The 26,904-nt window shown below is 39.0% G+C and overlaps 1 protein-coding gene across 2 annotated transcripts in view; it reads left to right on the forward strand.

Moving 5' to 3' along the window:
- LOC112046693 (spectrin beta chain) overlaps positions 1-26,904 on the forward strand; it is an 83,677-nt gene that overhangs the window by 28,872 nt on the left and 27,901 nt on the right. For both annotated transcript variants that reach the window (XM_024083419.2, XM_052886280.1), the window contains exons 2-20: positions 6,004-6,177; positions 10,681-10,832; positions 13,519-13,692; positions 14,021-14,309; positions 14,812-14,983; positions 15,540-15,668; positions 16,033-16,245; positions 16,632-16,829; positions 17,781-17,910; positions 18,792-18,941; positions 19,690-19,829; positions 20,518-20,642; positions 21,651-21,781; positions 21,862-22,007; positions 22,768-22,891; positions 23,528-23,778; positions 24,542-24,701; positions 25,300-25,438; positions 26,652-26,833. In XM_024083419.2, the coding sequence (XP_023939187.2) occupies positions 6,042-6,177; positions 10,681-10,832; positions 13,519-13,692; positions 14,021-14,309; positions 14,812-14,983; positions 15,540-15,668; positions 16,033-16,245; positions 16,632-16,829; positions 17,781-17,910; positions 18,792-18,941; positions 19,690-19,829; positions 20,518-20,642; positions 21,651-21,781; positions 21,862-22,007; positions 22,768-22,891; positions 23,528-23,778; positions 24,542-24,701; positions 25,300-25,438; positions 26,652-26,833 (3,141 nt within the window). In that variant the 5' untranslated portion in view covers positions 6,004-6,041. The remainder of the gene's footprint in view (positions 1-6,003; positions 6,178-10,680; positions 10,833-13,518; positions 13,693-14,020; positions 14,310-14,811; positions 14,984-15,539; positions 15,669-16,032; positions 16,246-16,631; positions 16,830-17,780; positions 17,911-18,791; positions 18,942-19,689; positions 19,830-20,517; positions 20,643-21,650; positions 21,782-21,861; positions 22,008-22,767; positions 22,892-23,527; positions 23,779-24,541; positions 24,702-25,299; positions 25,439-26,651; positions 26,834-26,904) is intronic.

Below are 26,904 nucleotides of genomic sequence, written 5' to 3' on the forward strand. Positions count from 1 at the left end.
TTCCTGAGATTAACGCGGTTAAGCTAACAAACTATTCAGTTTTATAATATTAGTATAGATATCATGAAGAGGTAAAGTTTGTGAACATGTAGGGGGCAAGCTAATCTCTGAATCTATCGAAACTATTTTGATAATTCTTTTACTAATGTATAGCCACCTTATTCGTAAGTGTCATATTTTAAAGCGGTGAAGCCGCGGATCGTCTACTAGTATATTTTAATGCAATTTTAAAAAACAAAATGTCGTAATCCAGCAGATGGTCAATGGCAAATAAATTATAAAAATAAATATTGTTTCCTTCGAGTTTTTATACCGAGTGAGTCATTCTGATGATGTTATCATAAATTACGGATTTCTGTTATAAACATACAATCGAAACCGAGAGCATTGAATTTAATCACCTCATGTTAAACAATTCAAACATACGAAAGAAATATTTTGTATGGCATTAGAAAGTTAGATATTTTTCATTTATTATAAATAGTTTAACTAGTGTAGTTTACCAAGCTTATTTTATTACTTATAGACAGCCGAGGATGAGTAAAACATAAATTCTATTAAAAAAAAAACATACATGCAGCCGAACGTAGAACCTCCTCCTTTTTGGAAGTCGGTTAATTATGTTGCATCAATGAAAGATATCACACCAATAGGTGTAGATCGATACTTTCTAGACTATTATATTGGTTAATAATATTGAAATGCAATCGACCCTAGAAGTTGTAGCTAGAAAGTGTTACAACCATAAACTAAAAATGCGGCTGGAAACAAGGATTAAGTAGGAAAGTCCATGGATTCTCTGGGCATACGCTTCTTTAACACGCAACATGTGGTAGCATAGGACGTAAAATATCGTTATTTCTTTTTTAGTTTTTTTTTTTTAATTTATTTGCTTAAGCTAATATGCGCAACTTGATTTTTTGTTGTTGTTGCCCATATTAGTTTGATATTCACAATTCATGTTAACAAAAACAACAACAACGGAACAACGTTGAATATTTAAGTCAAGTAGTAAGATATTTAAGTCATTTTAGAATTTAAACTATCGTGAGTGTTATTCATATTAAATGATTATGAAACACGGCTAATACTCACGTGATATTACGTCGGAGTATGCCTAAGGGCCCCGTATGGGTTCGAAACTAGTCGGGCATACTCCGACGTAATATCACGTGAGTTTTAGCCGTGTTTCATAATCATTTAATATTTAAGTCAGTTCGAACATGCGTTTTGAATTGAACCCCGTATGTAAAATTAAATTACGAGTATCATAACATTAACAAAAGAAACAATTACGGTGTCCTGATTTTAGTTGATTTCTCACCAAGATAATTACTTTGGTGCCTAGCTATTGTCCATTGTTTTATTTTATTTAACAAAAAATTACAAGTGAGTCATTTCTTAGAAATGTAGTTGTTTTGAAATAAAAATTATTGAGTTTATAGTAGGTACGAGAAGAGCTAGAGACAAATAAAACAAAAAAATAAAAAGTTTACTAGCGGACGCTTCTCCATTAACGCGAAATTCTGTTTTCATAGAAACTTTTTTTTTTTTACGGTTCAAAAGCAGGTTCACTATTTGTTTCTTTCAAGTCAAGTTTGACTATTTGTAGTGATGCTACCAAGGAAGTTCGGAAGTTTCGATCTGCTGAAAAGCTGGCAGTAAACTCAACAATTGCTCTGTACAATATTTATTACCATGAAAGTATTTATTTTATTCTTCTTTCTACTGTGATAAATACCGAATTATGTCTACAGTCTGCATAGTCATAATTCGATTTCCATTATATCACATGTGTATCGCCATAGCGACCTTCTGACACTAATTTAGGCTATTGTGATGGAAGGTCATAGAGCACAACGCTGACTTGACACGAGGAGGCATGGTATAGCTATAAAGACTATAGACTATAAAAACTATACCATCCCATAATATATAATATCTACCTATATTGAAGTGAGGCTCGGTATGCACCCAGTTTTTTCATGTACCTACTGGCGGAAATTCGGAATTCGGAAATTTTAGTCCGTGGATTATTCAGGGAAAAAAGTAGCCTATGTTCTGCCCCAAGGTGCAGGTGCTCTAATCGGTTCAGCGGTTAAGAAAAAGGTAACAGACAGACAGACTTATGTTTTCGCATTTATAATATTAGTATAGGTAGGTACTAATAACTCGCGTTGTGCCAGCAGCCGCGTTGCATTGTATAAAAGTGCAAGATGGCAAATTCCATGTGACGACGATTTAGTTATAGAGTATAGAGTTCATACATCGTAATTTACAGAAGCATAGACGTGAAGTATGACTGTTTTGATTTGGTTGTAGTAGTAAAGTATACAAACAGACTTTAAACAGTCGCGTTTGTGGCACTTGCGAATGAGAAAAATAATAAAAGAAGAAGAGAGGAAGGCCAAAGAAGCGATGGCTGGCTGTGTGAAAAAGTTATGTGTGTGAAAGGAGTTAGTGATGAATTTATGTATGACTAGCGGACGCCCGCGACTTCGTCCGCATAAATTTCGATGTCAACTTTACTACTACCCCTACCCTACCCTACCCCTACCCTACCCAACCCCTACGTCTACCCTACCCCTACCCTACCCTACCCTACCCCTACCTTACCTACACCCTAACCCCATCCTAAATAGCCATTTCCATCCTATATAGCCTATAGCACTCCCCGATAATGTAGCATTCTACTGGTGAAAGAATTTTTAAAATCGGACCAGTAGTTCCGAAGGTTACCCCATTTAAAAAATGTGACAAACTTACAAACTTTACCTCTTTATAATATTAGTATAGATTATAATATTAGTATAGATTAGTATAGACTTAGGTAAAGAACAGGATGACATATTGCTCCGACCTCACTTAAGTGGGATGACTTGGGAAAACTTTTTCATTATTTTCAATTGGGTTTCAACTCTACGAAAGTTTGGCCTGTGTAAATAAATGGTAACCTTTAACCTGCCGGTCAAGGCCACGCAGCTAATGGACTTTGTTGTAATAGTAATAATGATTAAATAGGTATTACTGTTGTTTGAGTAAAAAGACGAACGGGTCTTTGGGGAGATACGCTGCGGAAGTTAATATATTTAGGTTAATTAACAGCTGCTTTATTTGCTAGGAATAGGAATGATTACACTTAAACATGGAAAAAATATCACGTTAAGGTGTAATTCAAAAACACGTCATTTTATGAAGTATAGCTTGGCAAATTCGTTCATAACACTCCCGATGGTCCGCGTGGGCCGGGAGGGGTGTAGCGATGCCCTGCGAGCACAATTTCAGATCCGCGCAGTCCTTATCCCCGTCGACTGCAAATCATGAGAGCGTCTTCAAGGAATTTGCCAAGCTATAGTAGGTAGGTAGAAACTAACTTCAAGAAATTATCCTAAAAGAGAGGCCCCGATATAATTAATTAGATGAATCATATTTAGAAAACTATTTTCCAGTAGAATGTTTGTGAGGGTTGGTTGCGTTTCTGTTGTGGAAAACATTTTGGAAAAATAAGCTTTAGAAATTACATTTCAGATAGAACTATAAAGCATAGCACTACCATAACCATAATGAATGGAATTGAAATAATTGCAATAAAGCAAAGAAAGGAAGAACGTATATCTCTAAAAGGCTGTTCAAATGTTAGCGTTTCCGGTGGCACGAGTAAGCATATTGTCAGAAACGAATAAGCATAAGAAATTAAAAAATAACTACAACAAATTCTAAAAACCTAGGCCCAAATTTGCAGCCTGATTCTTCCGCCCTTTAATAAAAACTCGGTCGATTGTCGCCGGGCGTGCAGGGTTCACAATCACACCTTACATAACAGTTGGGATTTCAAACCCTTTCTGTGTTGCCATTGTTCGGAATGCAAACGAACGAATGAACAAAGCGACTAATTTCAAAACTCAATTAAAACATTTCGCACGTACGAGAGCGGCTCGAGCCTCTAGGGGCACTGTTGAGGTGAGGATAGTTAGCAGGCGCGGGTCAATTAATTGTGCCTCTCGAAATAAATTCACTGTTTAGAGGACTACATATACACCTCAGACCAATTAATTATAGAAGGACCTGTATCGCACTCAGAGTCACGAACAAAATTCTCTGTCATTTTGTGAGGAAAAAGAGCTTAGATTTGGTATATATCTTATACTAAACTTGAAGCATTTGCCCGTTTTTTACACAATTAAATTACACAAAAAGGTATTTTTACGGAGCTCTTTAACCGACGAACACGATTACAACTATTTAACATCGATTCTATAGAGACAGTTTTTATAATCGCATTAGATCGTTGATCATATACTTTTGGTCTGAGTAATAGTCAAATATCTATATTAATATTGTAAATGCGAAAGAAATAAGTATGTCTGTCAGTCCGTCAGTCAAGCTGTCTGATTGCCTGTTACCTTTTCATGGCTACACCACTATAAATCCGCCTCTGCTAGTGTAAGTACATAAAGATTTTTACGGCATTTTAGCATAAAATAGATTTTTTGTTTGCCATGAATCTTATTTGGGCACAAAAGGTGTTTAATTTACTGAACTATTGGCCCCAACTATTTAATCAGTTTAAGCCTGTACGTAGGTAGGTACTTAAGTTTCCTTTTGTCGTAAGATAAATGCTTTTCCAAAGTCTACTTTGATTTATTCCTCTTCTAAGTTTGTCCTTTGAAGGAATAATTGGTATAATAGGGATAATTAGTAGTTATATTGCAAAGATTTTTTCCTCATAATCACTTATAGAAAAAGAAACTACAGTGATATGGAATGCCGATAGACAGTGCTTCAGAATTTGTGTTATCTAATCTAATCAACGGATGACGTCATTTGAAGTATTAAAAATATTCTTCATGCATTCGACACTGCCGTTCTGTAAAACATGCATTCCGTACGAAAATAAATTGTGTGTGCACATTTTTAAAGGTGAACCAATAAATGTATTAATTATATTTATTTCGTGTAGTTTAAGCTGTTCAGTTTTGGTGGCATGGGGTATGGTTGTGTTGTGAATTCAAGGTGAAGCGTGTTTTGTAATCAATTTTTGTTAATGTTTCTCCAATGCGGCACGGTCTACCGAAATATCAAGGTTCTGTTAATGGTTTTGTTTGACTTATCTTAAGTGCATTGTTATTTTCGTGGAATAGGTAGAGGATATCCGTTGTTAATATGTATTTCATGATGTAATTGTTGGACCTAGTTTCTATATACGTGTTTGTTTACGTGCGATGAAAATAAACGTAGATATTCTTCGTTATTGTCAGCCCATTTTAACAGCCTCATACAGGGCCTCATGCAGGGTTGTCAATTTTTTCGAGTCTGTATTGACTGTTTCGGAACAGACAGATCTAAATGTAGTGGAGAATCTGAATTAGAAACGATCTTCACCGATCTGCTATCCATAACTTTTTGCTATATTTACGCAATTCATTTGTGATACGTTCTTTTACACATTAAATGTAATAAAAAATCACTTTTCATCCGGTAAGCAGATCGATGATCTTAGACCAGGGCATGGGGTGCGGTTCCTCTATTTTACACTCGTCAACGTACTTTTCGTCTATAACACGTCTTATTCGAATTTGAGCTTTATGTTTATACGAGGCCAATATTAAAATGTACTTTTTCGTCACTAACAACGAAGTTGTCATGGAAACGAACGATGTTACAGCGCTGTAACTTCACAGAATGCAGGAGCAGACGTTTAACTCCAATACATATTACAAGTTTCAAGAATATTACAAGCACATGAGACATACGAGTACCTATGCCTCAGGTTGATAGACACAGAGCGGGACTTTGGAGATATTTCCTTGCATGTCCTGTGAAGGGTTGCTTTATTTCTGGCAATGGTTTTCCATTTACCATCAGATTACTCAGCTTGGTCCAACCGAACTGTAAAAATATACTGAAGTATCTTTAGGAGACACATTTCAATTGCACATAATGTTCAAGTTAATAGTGTTGAAAACATTTTTTTTTGCTTACAAAATGTTTCTTTGTTTACAGATATTTGAGCGTGGCGCGGTGAGGTGCCGCAGGTCGCCATGACGACCGACATCTCGGTGTCCCGCTGGGACCCCAGCATCGGCCACGGCCAGGAGATAATAGATGACTTCGAGTACGACGGCGGCAACTCATCATCGAGGCTTTTCGAACGATCGCGCATCAAAGCGCTTGCAGGTTAGCTCATTTTGATCTTTCTTTTATCTGATACACCATTATCATTATCATCATCATCATCATCATCATCATCATCATCATCATCATCATCATCATCATCCTACACACAAACATACTACTATATCCAAACATCACGATCCTGAGTCGCCTGCATCCAGCGAATCCCTGCGACTCGCTTGATGTTATCTGTTACAAGGTCTTTAATTTATTAATTATACACTTCTCTGTACACCACCAAACAAGGGAACAAACAAATAACAAGTAGGATACAAAAGACCCTATCTCTTTATAGCGATCTCTTCCAGACAACCTTACTCTTACTCTTGTTCTAGTATTTCCTGATGCAAGATCTCTAAATATTGTTTCGATTGTACTTGATCTCTCGAGAGCGGCTATTTTTATTTACTGTTGTAACTTATTTTGCTTAGATTCTGGATAAAAAGAACAATATGTGTTTTGTATTGTATTTATGCTATATTAAATCTAAGTCAATATAAATCTGACTTTGTAACAAGTAAAGCGAGCTGTATCCCTGTTTATCTTCGTTCTGTCTTTTTGAGAATTTTTAGTTGTCTGCAATTCTTTCAAGTCTCACTACTCTATATATTTTTATTCCGCAATTAACGATAATATCCTATTCTGTATCGGTATACATTAATTTCTTTTTGTATTTACTTTTTGTATGTAGTAGGTAGTTAAGGTTGTTGATTTTTGCTTTGTTACTTAATTCAGTTTTCTTTGGTCATTACTAATGAAACTTATTGATGAATATTATTGATTGGTTTATGTTTAAAAATCCGAGTAGAAAATGTATTAACAAGTGCGATAATATTTCACTATCTAACTAATAAATTTCAAACCTTTTGAATAAACCTCCTCTTGTAAACCATATCTTAACCCCGATTTAAACTTTAATTTGCATCTCAAATGAAGTGCCGGCTTGACTAAACTTTTTAGTTCAACTTTTAATTCAACAGAGTCACGTAGACTCTACGTCACCTATTCATTCTGGTCTAGATCTTTGTTTGCGAGTTTTTAGTGTGACTAATTTTAGTGTGACCGCTCCTGAACCATTGGACATTGGTGTTCTTAGGTGTTGAAGTAACGACCCCAAACCAGAAAGCGCAGTGGTGGTCAACATCTCGCTAGGTGGACTGACGACATCAAGCGAGTTACAACTGAAACTGACTTCCTGCAATAACGCTCTATTGCAAGAAGTCAGTACCATGGTCCACCTAGCGAGGGGTTGACCACCAATGCCCTTTCTGGTGCAGGGTCGTTACTTTAACACCTAAGAACACCAATGTCCAATGGTTGTTTGAAATATGTGCACCGCCTGTTGCCAATCCAGCTTTGCAGTGGGTCTATTAATTCGTTGGTGTCGATGACTTGGTTCTTTTGCGGATCTTTTAATTTCTGGTTATATTAGTGTATAGTAGAATAATGTTGATATCTGTTTCTATATTTGTGTGGTACTGCTTAAAATATTAAAAACGCCATATTTAGACATTTTATGTATTATCTCGTGATTATTTGCTATAGGTATGATATAACGAAATACAAATAATACGAATGTTAAAAAGTGTTGACCGAATCTTGCGCCTAGACATTGGATATGAAAGAGTCCATCTGTTTTATTTCGTTGTGCTACAAAATAAATGTAATCATTATGTATGTGCTACAGTTGGATCTGCGCTTTAGTATGCAATGACGTCATCATAGATTCGAAATGGCCGATACGCTTACGATTGTATACGTTAATTCTACTAAAATAATACTAATACTATTTTATTTTATATAAATTTACTAATTCTTATAGTCTCTATGAGTACCAGTTACCTTATCAGTAGCGATAATGAACGGCCGATATCGTCGATGATACGGCTGGCTGATATCACAATAGTAGGTACTGACTTGACATATAAAGTTTATTGTACCCCATAATAGTTTATTATCACTGAAAACTGTTACACAATTTAATCACTGCAGTTTATTTATGTGTCACCGTGTCTGTACTGTACAACTCGGTAATGATAGTAAGGAATACGTAACCTTGCTATACGTTAAGTTATATTTAGTTGCATTACGCTAACTGTGCTTATCATTCGTTTGCGAAGCCACAGTTTCCTTTTTCCCTCACAAATAGAGATGTTGCAAACAATTGGCACTAGTTGCAAATAGTCAATGTCATATTGCACTTTAAATGTATGGAGTATCACAGTGCATCCTGATGCAACTATAATAATCAGATGATACTTGTAAGTTAGAAGGTAAAGATAAGCTGATAATATAGTGATTAAATTTTCTGATAAAAATTCTTTTAACTTTTTGTACGACCACTTTTTTAAATCGATAGATTATTCGTATTTCAAAAATTCCCACAGATTTAGAACTGTATGTTTCGCTGCACCGTTTTTTTTTCTGTAATGTTTATGAAAGTGGGTGTAAGAATCCTAAAGCTAATAATACACTTATCAAACGTGCTAAGAGATATCTGATATGACCACGCACGGTGTTCAGTATCTATTCAACTGGATACAGTGAAATGTACGTGAATTACTTGCGGACATTCGCTAAAACGCCGAATTATTTACCGTTTAAATAAGTCTGCTGTAGTCAGGCGAATGTACAGTCAAATCAGAGTGAGGAAAAAACACTAAGTTTATTATAACATAGTTCATTAAACCAGACCAAGTGTTGTCGACATCTGGAGCGTGCGTATCGAATATCCTCGTCCAGTGAGCAGTTGGATTTTGTCGCTCCAATTCTTTCGATTCTTTCGTCCAACGTCCGTCAGTCGGTCCGCGCTGGTGACATGACATCGACGGAGTGCTACGATCTGATCAAACAGGGCGTCGATATCGAAGTGCCGGGCCTGGAGGCTTATTATGACAAAGTTGTGTGTGAGCTTAGAGGTTGGTAAATGTGTCATTTATAAGTACTTGTGTGGTGAAGCTTGTTTTTGAGCAAAATGTGCGTTCAGATCAGTAGTGAGATTTCGATCTGTTCATATGTGAAACGTTTTGTGACTTGTAAATGTGGTGGCAGAAGTTTTTCAATTTGGTTGAGTATTGCTGTAGACTCCTTAACCGAGTGGCTGCATTTTCAACCGCGGGTTTGGTGAGGAAATGCCAGAGGAGCCTAAAGGGCTCAAAGATGGAATAGCAAAATCTCAGAAACTTAAAAGGAAGGGATTTTTACAAAGCACGTATAAGAGTACTCGTACTTGTCATCACCACTAAAATTAGAAAACATTAGAGGAAATAAATATGATTAAAAATCTGTTTGAAGTTTACTCTCAATTTGATTGTTTCTTGGTTAACACTTTGCCTTTTCTTTATATACCAGGCTATTTTGCAATCTCTATTTCTATATATCAATTTCCCTTATTTCCAAACTAACGTTATTATTTGATTAGAATACTTTAAATGTCTTATGTAGGGATCATTAGACAAAACAACTTTCCAAATTAAGCAAATATTTAGTACACTTTGGTATAACCTCGATTTCCGCTCTAAAGCGCATAGGGTAATTCGATCTTCCTCTCGCGTTACTTGTATCATTTACCGAAACCAACACCGAGTTGTCGTGAGTTACTGCGATGTCTTCGCCCGCTGCGGACGCTCTGCGGAGGCCTAGGGCTCCGCGCTCGCGACCCCACTGGCGGTTAATGTGTTAACAATCATTTTCTTCATAGCCTGTACTGTGCTTGCGATGATATATTACCATTTGTATTTCTATTTCGGCATCGAAGGTCTCGTGGTTTTCATTAGTTGTATTGTTTTCTCTCGGCTAGCTGTTTGATGTTTTATTGTTATTATCTTTGATGTTGTGAGATCTTGATGTGTTATCGTTATTTTCTATTATTAGTTCGGTTGTGCCTCAGTAAATGTATGTATGTTATTAATTAAATTTACAATCAAATCTAATCCAAATTAGTTTATTTCAAGTAAGCCTAGCCTAATTCGTGTTATAAAAGCTGATGAAATAGACAGTACCTTGGAAAGACATCGTGTTATCTGGACTTTAATCCAAATAAATATATGCTCGTAGTGAACTGATGTTTATGTAGCTTATATGCAATTAATTGAATGAATGAATAATATAACGTGGCAAAATTTTCATTGATTGATTTAGAATAAGAAAAAATGTACTTATAATAGAGCACTTTACGCTAGAAAAAAGCATTTACCGTTTACGCGTCCTCCCCCGAAAATAGGGCGGCCAAGTCTGCCCAGATATTCATACGCTTTGCTTAGTGGTTACGCCTATATAAATTCATCTCAGGGTCCATAGCTTATTTAGTGGTGGTGCCCAGAATGATTCTCACGTTGGTTTTTAAAATATGTTTGATTACTTCTGTTTATCTGACCACTATAATTTCACCATTGCACCCTAAAATATCTTGTCCTGCGTTTTTGTTTATTGTCTATGCGAAACACATACCTTTCATTTATATGATAATGATAACGATGAACTAATTTGAAAATCATTTCCACCCAGACGAACGAGAGAGCGTACAGAAGAAGACATTTCAAAAATGGGTGAATTCTCACCTGGTGCGTGTGGGCTGCCGCATCAGCGACCTGTACGTGGACATGAGGGACGGCAAGATGCTCATCAAGCTGCTGGAGGTGCTCTCTGGGGAGAGGCTGGTGAGTACGCCAATTCGTTTAGTGTCCCTGCACACGGGAGCAACGCAACAATCACAAACGCCGCTACCTAAAAATAGCGGCGTTTTGTAGCGTGTGGCAGTCATATGCGTCACCAACGCCGCTTCTTATATGTAGAAGTGTCGTATTGTGGCGTGTGGCGGTCACAGTTGTCACCTAACCCCGCCACTTAAAGTTAGAAATGGCGTTTTGTAGCTTGTGGCAGTCACAGGCGTCACCAAACGCCGCTTCTTATAGCTAGAAGTGGCGTTATGTAGCGTATGGCGTTCACAGTTGTCACCTAACGCCGCTACTTAAAGCTAGAAGCAGCATTTTGTGGCGTGTGACGGCCACTGGTGTCACAGGCTGTGTGTTCATATGATATGTATGAAACTACAAAAAAAGGTGGGTGGCGGCGTTTTCGTAGCCCCCGTGTGCGGGTACACTTAGTTACGGATCGAGTGGTATGACATAGGTGATAGGTCTGTTAGGTAAGCGCTAAAATTAACAAGCGTGGCATGGAAATTCATACTGATATTATAAACTATCGGACGCCTGTGACTTCGTCCGTGTAAAGTTGTTTTCGCAACTTTTAGATTACGCTCAAATCGTCAGATTGTCGAAATGCAAACTATTCAGATGGTTATTACTTATTAACGCACATTACCTTTATCTGACATGCTTGAGAATTTCTGACAAATGCATTCCCATGTTGACGATCTATTTTTGTTTACTTATGTGACGGTTTCTCCTAGACGTTAATAACCAATATTAAAGGCCCATACGTACTGGAGGTACTCAATAGCATAAACGGTCCCTCTCTTAGACTTATCTGTTGCGCCTAAGTAAATCCCAATATCCCCTCTTCAGTTCTTCATCCTTTATTATTAATGGCGTAAGCTGTTTAAACCATAAGTTCTGTTTAAAAAATACCATAAGCAAAGCAAGCCGGGGATGGATTAAGGCCTAATTGATTATATCTCAATAAGCTTTTGACATTTGCTTTGACAGCGTAGGAATAATTTAGGTCAAGCTTTTTTATACGATGAGTAGATATGGTTGCGACTTGCGATTGATGCTTGAGAAGTTGAGACAATGACGCTTTATGGGAGGTGCTCAGGTTTCACGTTGTTAAGATAGATCTTGTATGTCCTACATCTTGATAGCAAGCTATAACTTGGGTTCCAGTAAACCGGTTTTGTCTTGTCTAAGTTAAGACTATATACGATTGTCTTGTGAGTGTTTGTTTGCGTGTGTTTACCAGAGCCCATCTATGTATTGGTTTGTAATAGATTCCCAAAAAGCGCTTCAAAAACTGCACCGCAAAATAGAGGCGCAAGTCGATTTGTTAGCATATGTGTAACGTGTCATCAAAGCAAATATTTTTTTAATCATAGCCATATCGTTCGAAAACAAAGCCTTAAGCGTATTTTTATTAAGCTACAAGTTTTAACTAAAAAGCGTATGAAAGTTCTAGATTAGAAATAGAATAACGATGAAATGTACTTATTCCAATACAGACTACTACTTTTTGTGAGACAAATGATTTGTATTTAACAAAGGTTTATAATAAATTGTAGTTGGCCGTAGTATACATTTATTAACATCAATGTCATGTAAGAGTAAATTTTGGTAATTTGAACTTTACTCACTCTTTATCTTATCAACTTATTACATCAATGGATATGCCTTAAGTTGTAGAGCACAAGACATTTCGTTGTATGTCGTTTTCGAAGAGAAGAAAAATGATTTTCTTTACTAAGGGATGGTTTTTCGTTCATGAATTTATGTGGATTTGCTTATTCCGTATAATAATGTACTATTCTACAACACAGGTACTCAGAAATATCGTTTTATAATAGTAGAGATAGAAACTAAAATATGAACCATAATTCAACTGTATATTATTGATAAACTTGTCAGGTTTTCCTGTGGAATGTCCATGTACTCGTAAATTGGAATTGTCTAAATTTATGGTCAAACATATATTTCCTTCTATTTATTTCGCCTTTTAAATAAATGTTTAAAATATTTTTTTATACAACCAAACGCAACTATTATTATAGTTGCGTTTGGTTGTATAAAAAAATGGATAGTAGAAGGGCCCCCTGTTTCTAAAGTAATTGTAGTAAAATGCGAGTACATAAAAATAAAATGAAACAGTAAGTGTTTTTGCTTGTGTATGAAATGCATTCCATCAATCATCACTGTACATCAAGAGAAGACATTGTTAACTTTCACGATCGCGACTAATTTATTGTGCTTGCCTTGCCATACCGACGTTCTTCATTAGAAATGCTAAGTTTGTTCAGGATTTTTATAAAATAATGCTTTAGATCAGTAAATCAATTAATTATTTTTTAGTAAACAATATAATCTATTAGATCTATATGTATATAGGAGTACATCTAATTTAATGGACTTTATAAAGTCATTTTCATAATTCTGACTATTGACGGTGACGATCTGTACTTTTGTTACCTTCCTAAGCTATTAAAATCCAAACTCCTTAGTTTCCTACCACACTTACCTATGCTAGGAGCATGGGCTTTTATAAAATGACAATAGTCATGGTTATCACAGGCTTCTAGAATATAGCAAAACAAAGAGATCTAAAATATAACATGAAAAAATAAAATGTATGTCCTAGTAGTTTATTACTATTAAACTTTGTCTTGTATTTTTCTAGCCACGACCGACGAAAGGCAAAATGCGTATCCATTGCCTGGAGAATGTGGACAAAGCGTTGCAGTTCTTGCGCGAGCAGCGCGTGCACCTCGAGAACATGGGCTCGCACGACATCGTGGACGGCAACGCCAGGCTCAACCTGGGCCTCATCTGGACCATCATCCTGAGATTCCAGGTTTGAACAATTTTTCTAGAAAATCAGCCTTTTTTTTGGAGAATGTGTAGGCGCTGCAATGTTGGCAAGAACAGTGTATCGTTGACGGTAATGAAAGACTCGAGCTGGGGCCTGTTTCAGTTCAGTTCTCAGTCAAGAAGCAGCTTGGACTTGGGAAGTCGATGATTTTAAATACATGTTGGCAATCCTTTAAGAATTGTGCACATCGATGCTGCTTGACATAACGTATTGTACTCCTCGCAAAAGATGAACTCCGCTATAAATACCTATTTGAAACATATCTAATAATCTAAAAGTTTTTGAATATCAATTATTTTGTATTTCACAGATACAAGACATAACAATCGAAGAAACTGACAACAAAGAGACAAAGTCCGCAAAGGACGCCTTGCTATTATGGTGCCAAATGAAGACGGCCGGCTACAACAACGTTAACGTGAGGAACTTCACCACCTCGTGGCGGGATGGGTTGGCGTTCAACGCCATCATACACAAGCACAGACCAGACCTCATACAGTTTGAGAAGTTGCACAGAAGCAACCAGATACAGAACCTTAATAATGCCTTCAACGTCGCAGAGGAGAAGCTTGGGCTCACTAAGCTTTTGGACGCCGAAGGTATCATATCCTTAATAGTTACCTAATCAATTAGCAAATATTAACGGCCAGTTTCTACATCACAGGTAACAGTCAAAGTAGCGTCATAAATCAAAAGTGACGGTCTTATTCACTGAAAAATAAAGTCTTCTTTACTACTTACTACTTTTACTGTTACTTTAGCTTAACATGAAGAAACTGGCTGTAAGACATTACAATGCATGAGTGAAATGTGGATAGGGAAACTAAGTTTGAGATACTAAGTTATTTCAATGCTAATCTTTGGATATATGCTCCAGGCTATAATAAGCTGGGTTTCCAAACTTCTTTAAATTTTTGGAGTGTAATTTCAAACATTGTCAAAATTATTTATGGCATAATCATGAATTTCCTCGTACAGGTGTTTATATTAAGACAAGTGACAAGTGCCAAGTCTTTAATTTTGTCCAGATAAAATTAGTAAAAAAGTCAGTCAGTTTTTCAGTCAGTGAGTCAGTATCTCAACAGTTCTATGCAATTACAGATATCGCAGTGGAACACCCAGACGAGAAGTCCATCATCACATATGTGGTGACATACTACCACTACTTCAGCAAGATGAAGCAGGAGACAGTCCAAGGCAAGAGGATCGGCAAGGTGGTCGGCATCGCTATGGAGAATGAGAAGATGATGCATGAATATGAGACTCTCACCAGGTAAGGGTTTTGGTGTATAATCACGTTTGCCTTACGCAATATGTTAAGAGATTATTTTTCAAAAATTTATTATTGTTTAGTTATGTCAGAAATCAAACAAAAATATTAAAAAAAAAACATATGCATATTCCTTGTTAATTTTTTTTGATGTTGCTATACTATTGATAAAATTCTTGGATTGGTTTTCATTTTCCCACCAGAACTAATAATGATATTTAATTGTTGACATATTACCATAAAGTGAAAAGAAAAATGTAATGTGTCCAAATACTTGGACCTTGCACATGAAATTATGTGGAATAATTCCATGTGGAAAGTTGTTAATCGTTATAATCTCGATAGTTGTTTCAGTTAATGGTCAGTTTTTTAGCAATTTTCAGTTAAAAGCTTCGACCAACATTTTAAGACAGTAATCCTTGAGATGGCATATTAGGAGAAGGTTCTTCACTCAGCTCTAACTGTCAGCTTGTTGAGCGCTCAAAAGTCCCGAAAGTCTAGAAGCAGGTATTTTTTATTATTTTTTATGTATTATTACAGTATTGTATGTTATTTCCAGTGATCTCCTGCAATGGATCGAGCGCACGATCGAAGCTCTGGGCGACAGAACGTTTGCCAACTCTCTGGAGGGCGTGCGCCAACAGCTCATACAGTTCGCTAACTACCGCACCGTCGAGAAGCCTCCCAAGTAAGAGCTGATTATCATTTTATCCATCACTTCTCATAGTGACAAAGCTCGTATAGGAATGTACTGCCTCCTAAAGGACATATTGGCATTGTGTTACCTTATTACCTATTTTTAACAAGCAGCGTTGTTATTTTGGTTTGTATATATATAGCAATAAGCTAATGAGTAGAATGATTGATGTCCATGTTTCTTGCCACATATGATTTGAGAACAGGCATGCGCCACTGCTAGGCAAGCTAGAGCAGGTTTGAATGTGCCAAAATGACTACGTTTGCCGTCATTTTGCTGCAGGCCCATTATAGAACTTTTACTCAATTAAAATACAGTCTGACCTGTGCAATGACATACAACATTTGTTTTACAGATTCGTTGAAAAGGGCAACCTGGAGGTGCTACTGTTCACGCTGCAGTCCCGCATGCGCGCGGCCAACCAGAAGCCCTACACGCCGCGCGAGGGCCGCATGATACACGACATCAACCGCGCCTGGGAGCGCCTGGAAAAGGCCGAGCACGAGCGCGAGCTGGCTCTGCGCGAGGAGCTCATCCGACAGGAGAAGCTGGAACAGCTCGCAGCTAGGTGAGTCACAACCAGTGTCCTGGCTGCTTTTCAGCTCGCAAGTCCCATATACCCTGTTGGAGACTGCGCAGTTTAGTAAGACTTGGACTTTGATGGTATATCGGTCTAGAATATATACGGTCGAATTGAGAAACTTCCTCTTATTTTTAAGGTCGGTTAAATAGCCCGGAATCCTATACGTCGTGCGAAGGCCGTATTTCAACTACGTACGTCAAGCAGTTGTCAGTATTTTGTGATGAGCGAACTATCCCTTGCATAGTCGTATTAGATTTAAGACCAATTGAATGTGAGAAAGAAAAATATATTCATAAAATTTGATATGATTGTCCCTGTATTCCGAAATTTATAAGAAACAACATATTTTATTTGTTTTTTTTTATCAACAGGTTCAACCGCAAAGCGCAAATGCGTGAGACGTGGCTGTCGGAGAACCAGCGGCTGGTGAGCCAGGACAACTTTGGCTTCGACCTGGCGGCCGTGGAGGCGGCGGCGAAGAAGCACGAGGCGATCGAGACTGACATCTTCGCGTACGAGGAGCGAGTGCAAGCTGTCGTTGCTGTCTGCTCGGAGCTTCAGGCCGAACGGTGAGGACTAGGGAACATTGCTATAGCAAAAACATGATTGAACAATGAACAATGTTGTTGTTGACGTTATTACATGAACAACAATCCTTTTTGTTGACATTCTTGGTCCTCGATGTGGACATTGACAGATGAACAGTTCTTGATTAGTATTTTTTGACTATTATCATGACATCAATGTTCTGAAGTTGATGTAATACCAAAAGGTATTACTACGTTATATCGAATACGACATTTACTTCGCTTCATGCAACCTCGCCTCGCCACGCTCAATTTCTGTTTGCGCATCCAATGCGCTCTAGTCATAGAACTTGAAGCGATCCGAGGTTCAAAACGAAGCGTCTCGCTATTCTCCTCGGGTCATTTCGTCCTCGTTAATTACACCTTACATGGGTCGTCATTCCAGCACCTTGGGACTCCAACGTCCATTGACTCTACAAATTATTTGTTCATATATTGCCACTTCAGCTTTGTGACTCATTGAGCTATGTCAGTGACTTTGGTTTCTCTGCAAATCTTCTCATTTCTGATTCAATTATACGGAGATAAGTGTGTTGGTCGACCCCCAGGTGGACTGACGACATCAAGCGAGTCAGATCAGGATCGTGATGTTTGGAAGTTCCTACAAAAGGCCTACTTGTATGTCCTGCAGTGGACGTCCGTCGGCTGATATGATGATGATTGACTTTTATCTCATAACATAGGTAATCAGAGCCATGATAGCCCAGTAGATATGACTTCTTCTTCCGATTCCGGAGGGTGTGGGTTCGTGGGCCAGCGTGGTGGACTATTGGCCTAACACCTCTCATTCTGAGAGGAGACTCAAGCTCAGCATTAAGTCGAATGTGGTTTGATAATGATGATGATATCAAACATTACTTTCTTGTGATTGTAAATAATACAAGTTACATTAAATGATACACCCATTTCATAGTATACTCATTGTTGTAACAGTTACCACGACATGGAGCGAGTGTGCGCCCGTCGCGACAACGTCCTTCGGCTGTGGGCGTACCTGCTGGAGCTGTTGCGAGCGAGACGCGCGCGCCTCGAGCTGTCGCTACATCTGCAACAGAACTTCCAGGTGTGTGTTCTTCTTCTTCTTCGTACCTGGGCCTTTTTCGCACTTGGCCACTATGTTCTCAGCAGCACCAATAATGCTCTGGTAGCAGGCATGACAACTGGAGATTGTCTGCTCAATAGACACCTGAAGTTAATTAAAATCAAAAAAGATCCATTATATCCAGGTTGTGGAGAGGAGACAAGCTATCACTTCATAGCTGAGTGCTGAAAGATGGGAGTTGCTGAAAATGAAGCAGACCTGAGGAATCTCACCATAAGGGATATTGTTAGGTTCACATAGACTATAGGAAGGTTTTAGGGGGCAAGAATATTGAAACACCAGTGAATGTATGTCTCTTACCACCAGTGGAACTATCTCTAGTTAGAACTGATCACTTGTCCGGGTCTGGTTTTTGGTGTTGATCCCAGGTGTTTGTTAATGGAGCATACCACGACATGGCACAAGAGCGATTTAAACCGAATTTCTCCTCATTCTCATCGTGAAGAAACCTGCTTAACAGAATTTTCTAAATTCTTCTCTGTATGTGATGTCTTCTATTAGCCTAACCGCTCTCATTCTCAAAAAGAAACTCCTGCTCAACAGTGAGCCGATTACGTACAACTACCAACCCTGTTGACCAAGTGCGGAAAAGGCCCAGGAAAGTAGATAGATAGTGAGCCGAATATGGATTGATGATGATTGAGTTGTGACACTGTGACGTCACCCAAAGTGCACCAAAATGGGGAACCTAAGATGCGTAATATTCCGTGAAGACCTTAGGTGCGTGCTTAGGCCAAGCCAACATTCAGCCTGAAAGAACTTCTTTTAGTCAGACTGCAGGCAGACACAAAAAAAAAACTTTTATTAGCATTTAGTTTAACAGTATTTTTTATTGTTCCCAGGAAATGCTGTACATCCTGGATTCGATGGAGGAGATCAAGATGCGTCTACTGACAGACGACTACGGCAAACATCTGATGGGCGTCGAAGACCTGTTGCAGAAGCATGCTCTGGTTGAAGCCGACATCAATGTGTTGGGAGAGCGCGTCAAGGTAAGAGACTCAGATATTGACTTATCTAACTGTAGCCTTGTTGATCCAGATAGGTTCAACTGTATTTTAAGCCAGATTTCAAGTTGGGCTATGAAAATATATTGCAGTTTAAAAAATTCTAGTCCACCTACTCTACTCTAGCTAACCCCATGTCATTTGTTCATCAAGTATCCCTAGATGGACCAATGACATGGGGTTTGCAGGGACCTGCTGGCTGCTGGCAGCTAAAGCCTGTTGTGTTTGGAAGTCCATGCAAGAAGCTTCTTCAGCTGTGGATTGACGCGCTAATGATGATGATGATGAAAAAAATCTTGCTGTCTAGAGTTGAACACCATGTGTCGAGCTTGTTGAGCCGTCGGTCCCAGTAGTTATCATTACCATCAAACAGCATGGTCTAAAATGGTCACTCTAAATCTGGCAACTGATGCTCATGGGGCAACGTGGTTGTTCTGAACTCCAAATCTCTCCTCTTAAGCCGATAAAAACGATAAAACGTTTTGTTGTTTTCATACTATGGAAGTTTGCACTACTGTGCAGTTTGTTTGTACAGTTTTATCAATGCCGTGTGGGCCGGGCATTATAGGTACAATAGGAAACAGAACCATCAACTTTTATCATCTTCTTGAAAGTAAGATAATTCAATTATAATAAAAACAGTAATCAGTGTTTCTGATCCTGGGAAGGTATACCTCGAGTTACTGTCAGGGGTTTTGTATTTTTTTTAAACTAACTCACCGTCTGGTTTTAGGTGGTCGTGGGCCATTCGCAGCGATTCTTGGAGCAGGAAGAGGGCGGCTACCGGCCGTGCGACCCCGCCATCACCGTGGAACGTATCCAGCAGCTCGAGAACGCTTACGCCGAACTGGTGCACCTTGCTGTCGAGCGCAGGTCATTTTTTTTTTACTGTTATTCTCTACAATGTTAGCTCTTGACTACAATCTCACCTCATGGTAAGTGATGATGCAATCTAAGTTGGAAGCGGGCTTATTCACTAGGAGTAGGATGAAAATCCACATACCATTGGTTAAAACTCACGCGATGCAACGTCGGAGTATGCTCGACTAGTTTAGAGGCAACTTTAACTACAACCGCAGTGAAATAATTACTTTACTTGTATATATGATTTGTAACCATAACCGTAATTAATTAACGCTTGAGCTCCATTGTGACTCGATTTGAACTGTCAGATTTATTTGAAATCTTTTTGACTTTCAGAGGATAGATGAAAGTACATTAATTTAAAATTAAAAGGTAAAGTTAGCCAAAGCAGCACTTGGTCGGTTACAGAAAAAGTTCTTTGGCTTGTGATCAATTCTTTTTATGCCTATGTTAATATTTTTTTTTGTATTCAATTTATATTGTGCAATCTTTGCTTATAACTGCATCAGCTATAAGCAAATTGCTTGTGGATACTTAATGGCATGTGCAGCTGATCTTCCGCTGAAGGTCATGCTGGCTAATTTACTTATTTGTCAATTTTTGTTAGGTTGGAGGCGCTTTAGCCTTCTAACATCCATCAGGTCACTGAAGGCCATTGTTAACATTAATAAACTAAACCTGGTGTATAATTCTATAGAAAGCGCTTGGAAGACAGCCGTAAGCTGTGGCAGTTCTACTGGGACATGGCTGACGAGGAGAACTGGATCAAGGAGAAGGAGCAGATCGTGTCTGTGGATGACATCGGACATGACCTTACCACTGGTAAGGAATCCCAGGATTTTTCATTAGCTTTCTGGATTGTGCACTCTTCTAAATTGTTGAGTGCTATTTAAGAGATAATTTACAGATAACAGTGGTACTGTATACATATAGACTCCACTGCAAAAGTGCTTGAGTAGCTTCATCATCATCATCATATCAGCCGATGGACGTCCGCTGCGGGACATAGGCCTTTTGTAGGGACTTCCAAACATCACGATTGCAGTCTGTATCCAGCGAATCCCTGCGACTCGTTTGATGTCGTCAGTCCACCTGGTGGGGGACTAACACATTGCTTTCTAGTGTGAGGTCTCCATCCCAGCACTTTTCCAAATGTGCTATATGCCTCGGCACTTCGAACTATGTGCCCCACCTATTGCCACTTCAGCTTCGCGAATCGTTGAGCTATGTTGGTGACTTTTTTTCTGCAGATCTCCTCATATCTGATTCAATCACGCAGAGATACTCCTGGCATTGCTTGTTCCGTCGCCCACTGTGACTAGAGTCTTCTTATGAGGCCCATAGTTAATGACCAAGTTTCCGAACCATAGGTCATCACTAGTAATATTCACTGTGCTATGACATCAATAGCAGCTTAAAGTCAATAGTCAATATTCATTTATTTCAATTAGGCTTAGTTTACAAGCACTTTCGAACGTCAGGTAATAATATGATGAGATAATTTTAACAATAGGTATATAAGTAGCCAATCATGTTATACATTTCCAAGTTTATTTGAAACTAGCGGACGCCCGCGACTTCGTCCGCGTGAAATTCAGTTTTTCCACAAATCCCGCGGGAACCATGGATTTTTCGGGGATGAAAAGTAGCCTATGTGTTAATCCAGAGTAAAATCTATTTCCATTCCAAAATTCAGCAAAATCGCTTCAGTAGCCGCAGCGTAAAAGAGGAACAAACATACTTACACACAAACTTTCGCCTTTATAATATTAGTGTGACAGTGTGATATTAGTGTGATAGTGTGATAAATTTGATGTAATTTTTGCACAGTGTACCTGCTGATATCGAAGCACAAGGCTTTGGAGGCGGACATGCAGGCGCACGAGCCGCAGCTCATGCGTGTAGCTGCCGTTGGCGACGAGCTCATCTCGCAGGGACACTTCGGCGCCGACAGGATCCAGGTACCGACTATATTGCCGATACTGTTTTGATACCTCAGCTTAAGTCTGGCTCCAAATATTGACGGGTTGTTATCCCCCAGGACCGTCTCCGCGACATCCTGTCCCAATGGAACCACCTGCTGGACGTGGTCTCCCTGCGCAAGAACCGCCTGGACGCCGCCGTGCGCTACCACCAACTGTTCGCCGATGCTGATGACATCGACAACTGGATGCTGGACACGCTCAGGTTGGTTTCATAGCATAAAAGAAACTCATCGATGGTTTTAGGGTTCCATAAACAAGGGGACCCTTTTAATAAGACTCCTCTGTCGGTCCGTTTGGTGAGGGAAAAAGATAGTGAGGAAACCTGAAAATTTTCTTAATTCTCTATGTGTGTGAAGTTTGCCAATCCACATTGAGCCAGCGTGATGGAGCCTAACTCGTCTCATTCAGAGAGGAGACACGTGTTGAACATATAAATTAGATATGGAGATGTTTTACACCCAAATTCTCCAACAAAATTGTCTGCCGTTTTTTGAGGGGGACAAGGTAAACTCACAAAAATATTCAACACCAATAAATATATTCTGTGTCCTTACACTAAATACACACACATGTAATTTTTACACAGTCTAACAATTAGAATGCTTAGACTCGTTACACAGAATATTCGATTACTTAATCGATGTTTTGCTGTTCGCTCAGAAGAATCGATTGGTTTTAGTATTACAAATTTGATATAATTAAGTTAGAAATATTTTCTTGTGAAATGTAACTTAATTTTTTAGTAAACTAGAAGTTGTTGATCACGTTTTATGCCATGCAACTACACAAAACAACATTTTAGGGAGCTCTTTACACGACGAAAACGATTACAACAATGAAACATTGATTGTATAGGAACAGTTTGCCAGAGGGGTAAATATATAGGGTCTAGCAAGGCAGGTACCTGTAAAATTGGTCTGAGTGCTCAACATGGGTAGTTAATGGTGATAATTTACTCGCAGACTGGTGTCGTCCGAAGACACGGGCGTGGATGAGGCTCAAGTGCAAAGCTTGCTGAAGAAACACAAAGACGTCACCGACGAACTGAAGCACTATGCCAACGTCATCCAGCAGTTGAAGCAACAGGTAAATATAGTACTTTTGGGTACACTTGATTTAAGTCAAAATTCTAACGTAACAATAATTGAAAATTAGTGGGAAAGTTATAGTAATATGCATTTTTTTCATTACTTATGTATTAAGAAATCCTAATTTCATTCATTTTGTATATTTCATTTTTGTATGCTCTGTATTGTTTTATTTTGTTGTATTTATATTTTATATTTATATTTATTTTGTTGTGTTTTGATGTAAAGCAAAAAATAATAGAAGCCGTTATAATAGCCCAGGTTCGAACCCGGTCCGGGGCATGCATCTCCCAACTTATCAGTTATGTGCATTTTAAGTGAAGGAAAATCATTGTGAGGAAACCTGCATACCTGAGAGTTATCTTAATTCTCTGCGTATGTGAAGTCTGCCGAACCGAAATGGGCCAGCGTGACGGTCTAAGTAGGCGTTAGACCTTCACTCTGGCTCAATGCGGGTCACCCCTCTCATTAAGAGCAACTCCTCTCGTGCGCAACAGTGAGCCGAATATGGGTTGTGTTGATGATGTAATTTTCCTCAGTCAAAAATTCAATGGTTCAATCGGAATAAGACTGCCCTACTTCTATATATTATCTGTTTTTTTTTATAATAAATTGAATCCTTTCTTTTAACCAGGCAAGCGAACTAAGTCCCGAAGACGCGAACAGCGGCGAAGTCCGCGAAAGACTGGCGGCCATCGACGCGCGTCACGGCGAGCTGGCCGAGCTGGCGCGACTGCGCAAGCAGCGGCTGCTCGACGCGCTCTCGCTGTTCAAGCTGCTGGCCGAGGCTGATGCTGCGGACCAGTGGATCGCGGAGAAGGACCGCATGCTCGACACCATGCTGCCGCCTAAGGACATTGACGATGTGGAGATTATGAAGCACAGGTAAGTCCACAACAGATCAGATCTCTGTGTGGAACGAAGTGGAGCGAGGCAGCGGAGCCGAGAAACGGAGAAATATTAACCAATAGGATTGTACAAAATCTCCACTCCTGTTAAGTGGACAGGGGCTTGTGAGTTAGCTTAAAAATTCATATAAAACCAGTAAGCGTACGGGAGAAACGGAGCGGGGTTAAATAAATTAAATCTAACATTTATTTATTAAACATAGTCTGCAACTCCGCTCCGCAACCTCGCTCCGCTCTGGTGGACAGGCAACCTTGAGATATTGAGATATTTTATTTACTTAGCATCCATGCACTTACAAACTAAAACATAAGCTTAGCATGCATGATACATGAGGCCCTGTCAGGGCATTGCTAAAAATAATAATGTCATATGCAATAAGAGATAAATATATTACATTTCATTAGACAAAATTAAAATAAGATAAAAATGAAGTAGAAACTTGAGCGGAACATTTATAGAATTAAATTAGAATGTTCAAGATTTTAAATATTATAAATGTCAGATATAGTAATGTCATAATAGTAGATTAGTTAACGCTAATTAAATTAAATAAATCCCATTTATCCCATTATTTTGACAATTGTAATTAAATGGATATATTTAATTACAATTGTCAAAATAATGGGATAAATGAGCAATGTCCAAGTTCTAAAATAAAAATACCTTACGCTAATATTACACATAAATATAACGAGTTTATACCGAAAAATAGTATATTGATTCGGCGTATATTTTGTAGATACGACGGTTTCGACAAGGAGATGAACGCGAACGCGTCGCGCGTGGCCGTCGTGAACCAGCTGGCGCGGCAGCTGATCCACGTGGAGCACCCGCAGGCGCCCGCCATACAGGAGCGGCAGGCCGAGCTCAACAACGCGTGGAGCACGCTCAGAGAGAAGGTATACCTTGCTCAGCTCGACTTACAAGCAGTGGCGCAGCTTGCCTTGGAGGGGCCCCGTATCAAAGTTAGTTAGGGGGCACAATAACGAGCGGCAAATCCCGAAAATCTCTGTAGCAGTTTTTTTATGTTATGTTTTTTTTTCTACGGGAAGCACCAAATTAAGTAAGATTGTGGGATACATTTTACTAATTTTTGCTTCACACTTAAGGGCCCCGTATAATTGATACGGCTGTCATGGCGGTAGATACGACCCTGCTTACAAGCTAGTTCAGGGTTACGTCATCATCTGTCTAGTTACCATCAGTCTATCATCTTGGATTATTTTACGATTTGTAAAACAAACTTGTTGAATAGTAGAAATGTTCTCGCCCTCGGAGCGAGCCCGGCAATACGCAGAGTATGCTTCGGGAAAATATATACTTTGCCAAAATTAGAGTTAGTAGAGAGGGATTTTAAGCTATCTACGATTCCGTCATAGTGAAATATTACTTTATCTCTATAGATAAAGTAAAATGGACTGTGGAAAGAAAATAAAGAAAGTCTATACTATCGTCATTAATGCTTGAGTAGATGAAATAATGTGTTTCATGTAACAGGCGGAGGGTAAGAAAGACGAGCTGAAGTCCGCGCAAGGCGTGCAGACGTTCTACATCGAGTGCCGCGAGACTGTGTCGTGGATCGAGGACAAGAAGCGCATCCTGCAACAGACTGACAACCTCGAGATGGATCTCAACGGTGAGTGCCAAATATAATAAGAAAATACAATTATTTTGCTTAATAGGTAGATATACATATCAGAAAGCCGTGATAGCCCAGTGGATATGACCTCTGCCTCCGATTCCGGAGGGCGTGGGTTCGAATCCGGTCCAGGGCATGCATCTCCAACTTTTCTGTTGTGTGCATTTAAAAAAAAAATATCACGTGTTTCAAACGGTGAAGGATTTTCTTAATTCTCTGCGTGTGTGAAGTCTGCCAATCCGCATTGGGCCAGACTTCACATTCTGATTTTCATTCATGCCCTCTCATTCTGAGAGGAGATTCGAGCTCAGAAGTGAGCCGAATATGGGTAGATAACGATGTATCAGATAAATAAATATTCTAATTCAACAATATCTATGAGCTATGAGATTGTCCATAGATATTGGTAAAGATGTAAAATATCCAACCTGAGTTTGAAATATATTTCTATTCATTTTGGTCTATAATGTGCACCACTACATTCTCTGTAGAGTCGAAAATAACGCTCACTCATCCGTTCTATCGCGATATTATCAATTCGGCTGGTATTGGTCAACATTTGTTTTTCTCTCTCAAAATATGTCGTGAACAGCGTTATAGGCCTTACAGGCGCATGACACATACACACACTATGCTTGTGTGTGTTGTCTATACAATGAAATACATGAGTGTCAGGAAAATACTATACAGGCTGCTCGGGAGTATTTTTCATAACTCTAGGGTTATATTGTTTAAAAAAAGTAATTAAAAATGTTCAAAGAACATGTGTTCTCAAATTAATATTTTCGGAGGAAATAATATTTCTTTTGTAAATAGATCTTGAAATGTGTACCTTACACGCATCCTTATAATTATGACGTAGTCAAAGTTTAAAGCTTTAAAATGCAAGGTTAGTTAAAGGCGTGTGTTACGTCGATATATATGTATAATCAATCACCCTGTAATATCGTTGAAGGATAACATCGTGAGGAAACCTGCATACCAGAGAATTATCTTAATTCTCTGCGTGTGTGAAGTCTGCCAATCCGCATTGGGCCAGCGTGGTGGACTATTGGCCTAACTCCTCTCATTCTGAGAGGAGACTCGAGCTCAGCAGTGAGCCGAATATGGGTTGACGACGACGACGACGACGACCCTGTATAATAACCTAACCTAACCCAACCCTGCGATTTAACTCTGTGCCTGCTAATATAAAATGATATTTTGTCAGGCGTGATGACTCTCCAACGTCGCCTGTCCGGCATGGAGCGTGACCTGGCCGCTATCCAGGCGCGCATCACGTCTCTGGAGAACGAAGCCAGCGCCGTGGAGGACGAGCATCCCGAGGAGGCGCGCCTCATCCGCGAGAGGATCCACACCATCACCGACAACTGGGACCAGCTCACGCAGATGGTGAGACTTCACTTTCTTAGTCCAAGCTGTCAATCAGCTCTTTGCTTATGGGGAGTATATAGCAACTAATA

The sequence above is a fragment of the Bicyclus anynana genome, chromosome 16 (genome assembly GCF_947172395.1).
Source record: "Bicyclus anynana chromosome 16, ilBicAnyn1.1, whole genome shotgun sequence".
Taxonomy (NCBI): Eukaryota; Metazoa; Arthropoda; class Insecta; order Lepidoptera; family Nymphalidae; genus Bicyclus; species Bicyclus anynana.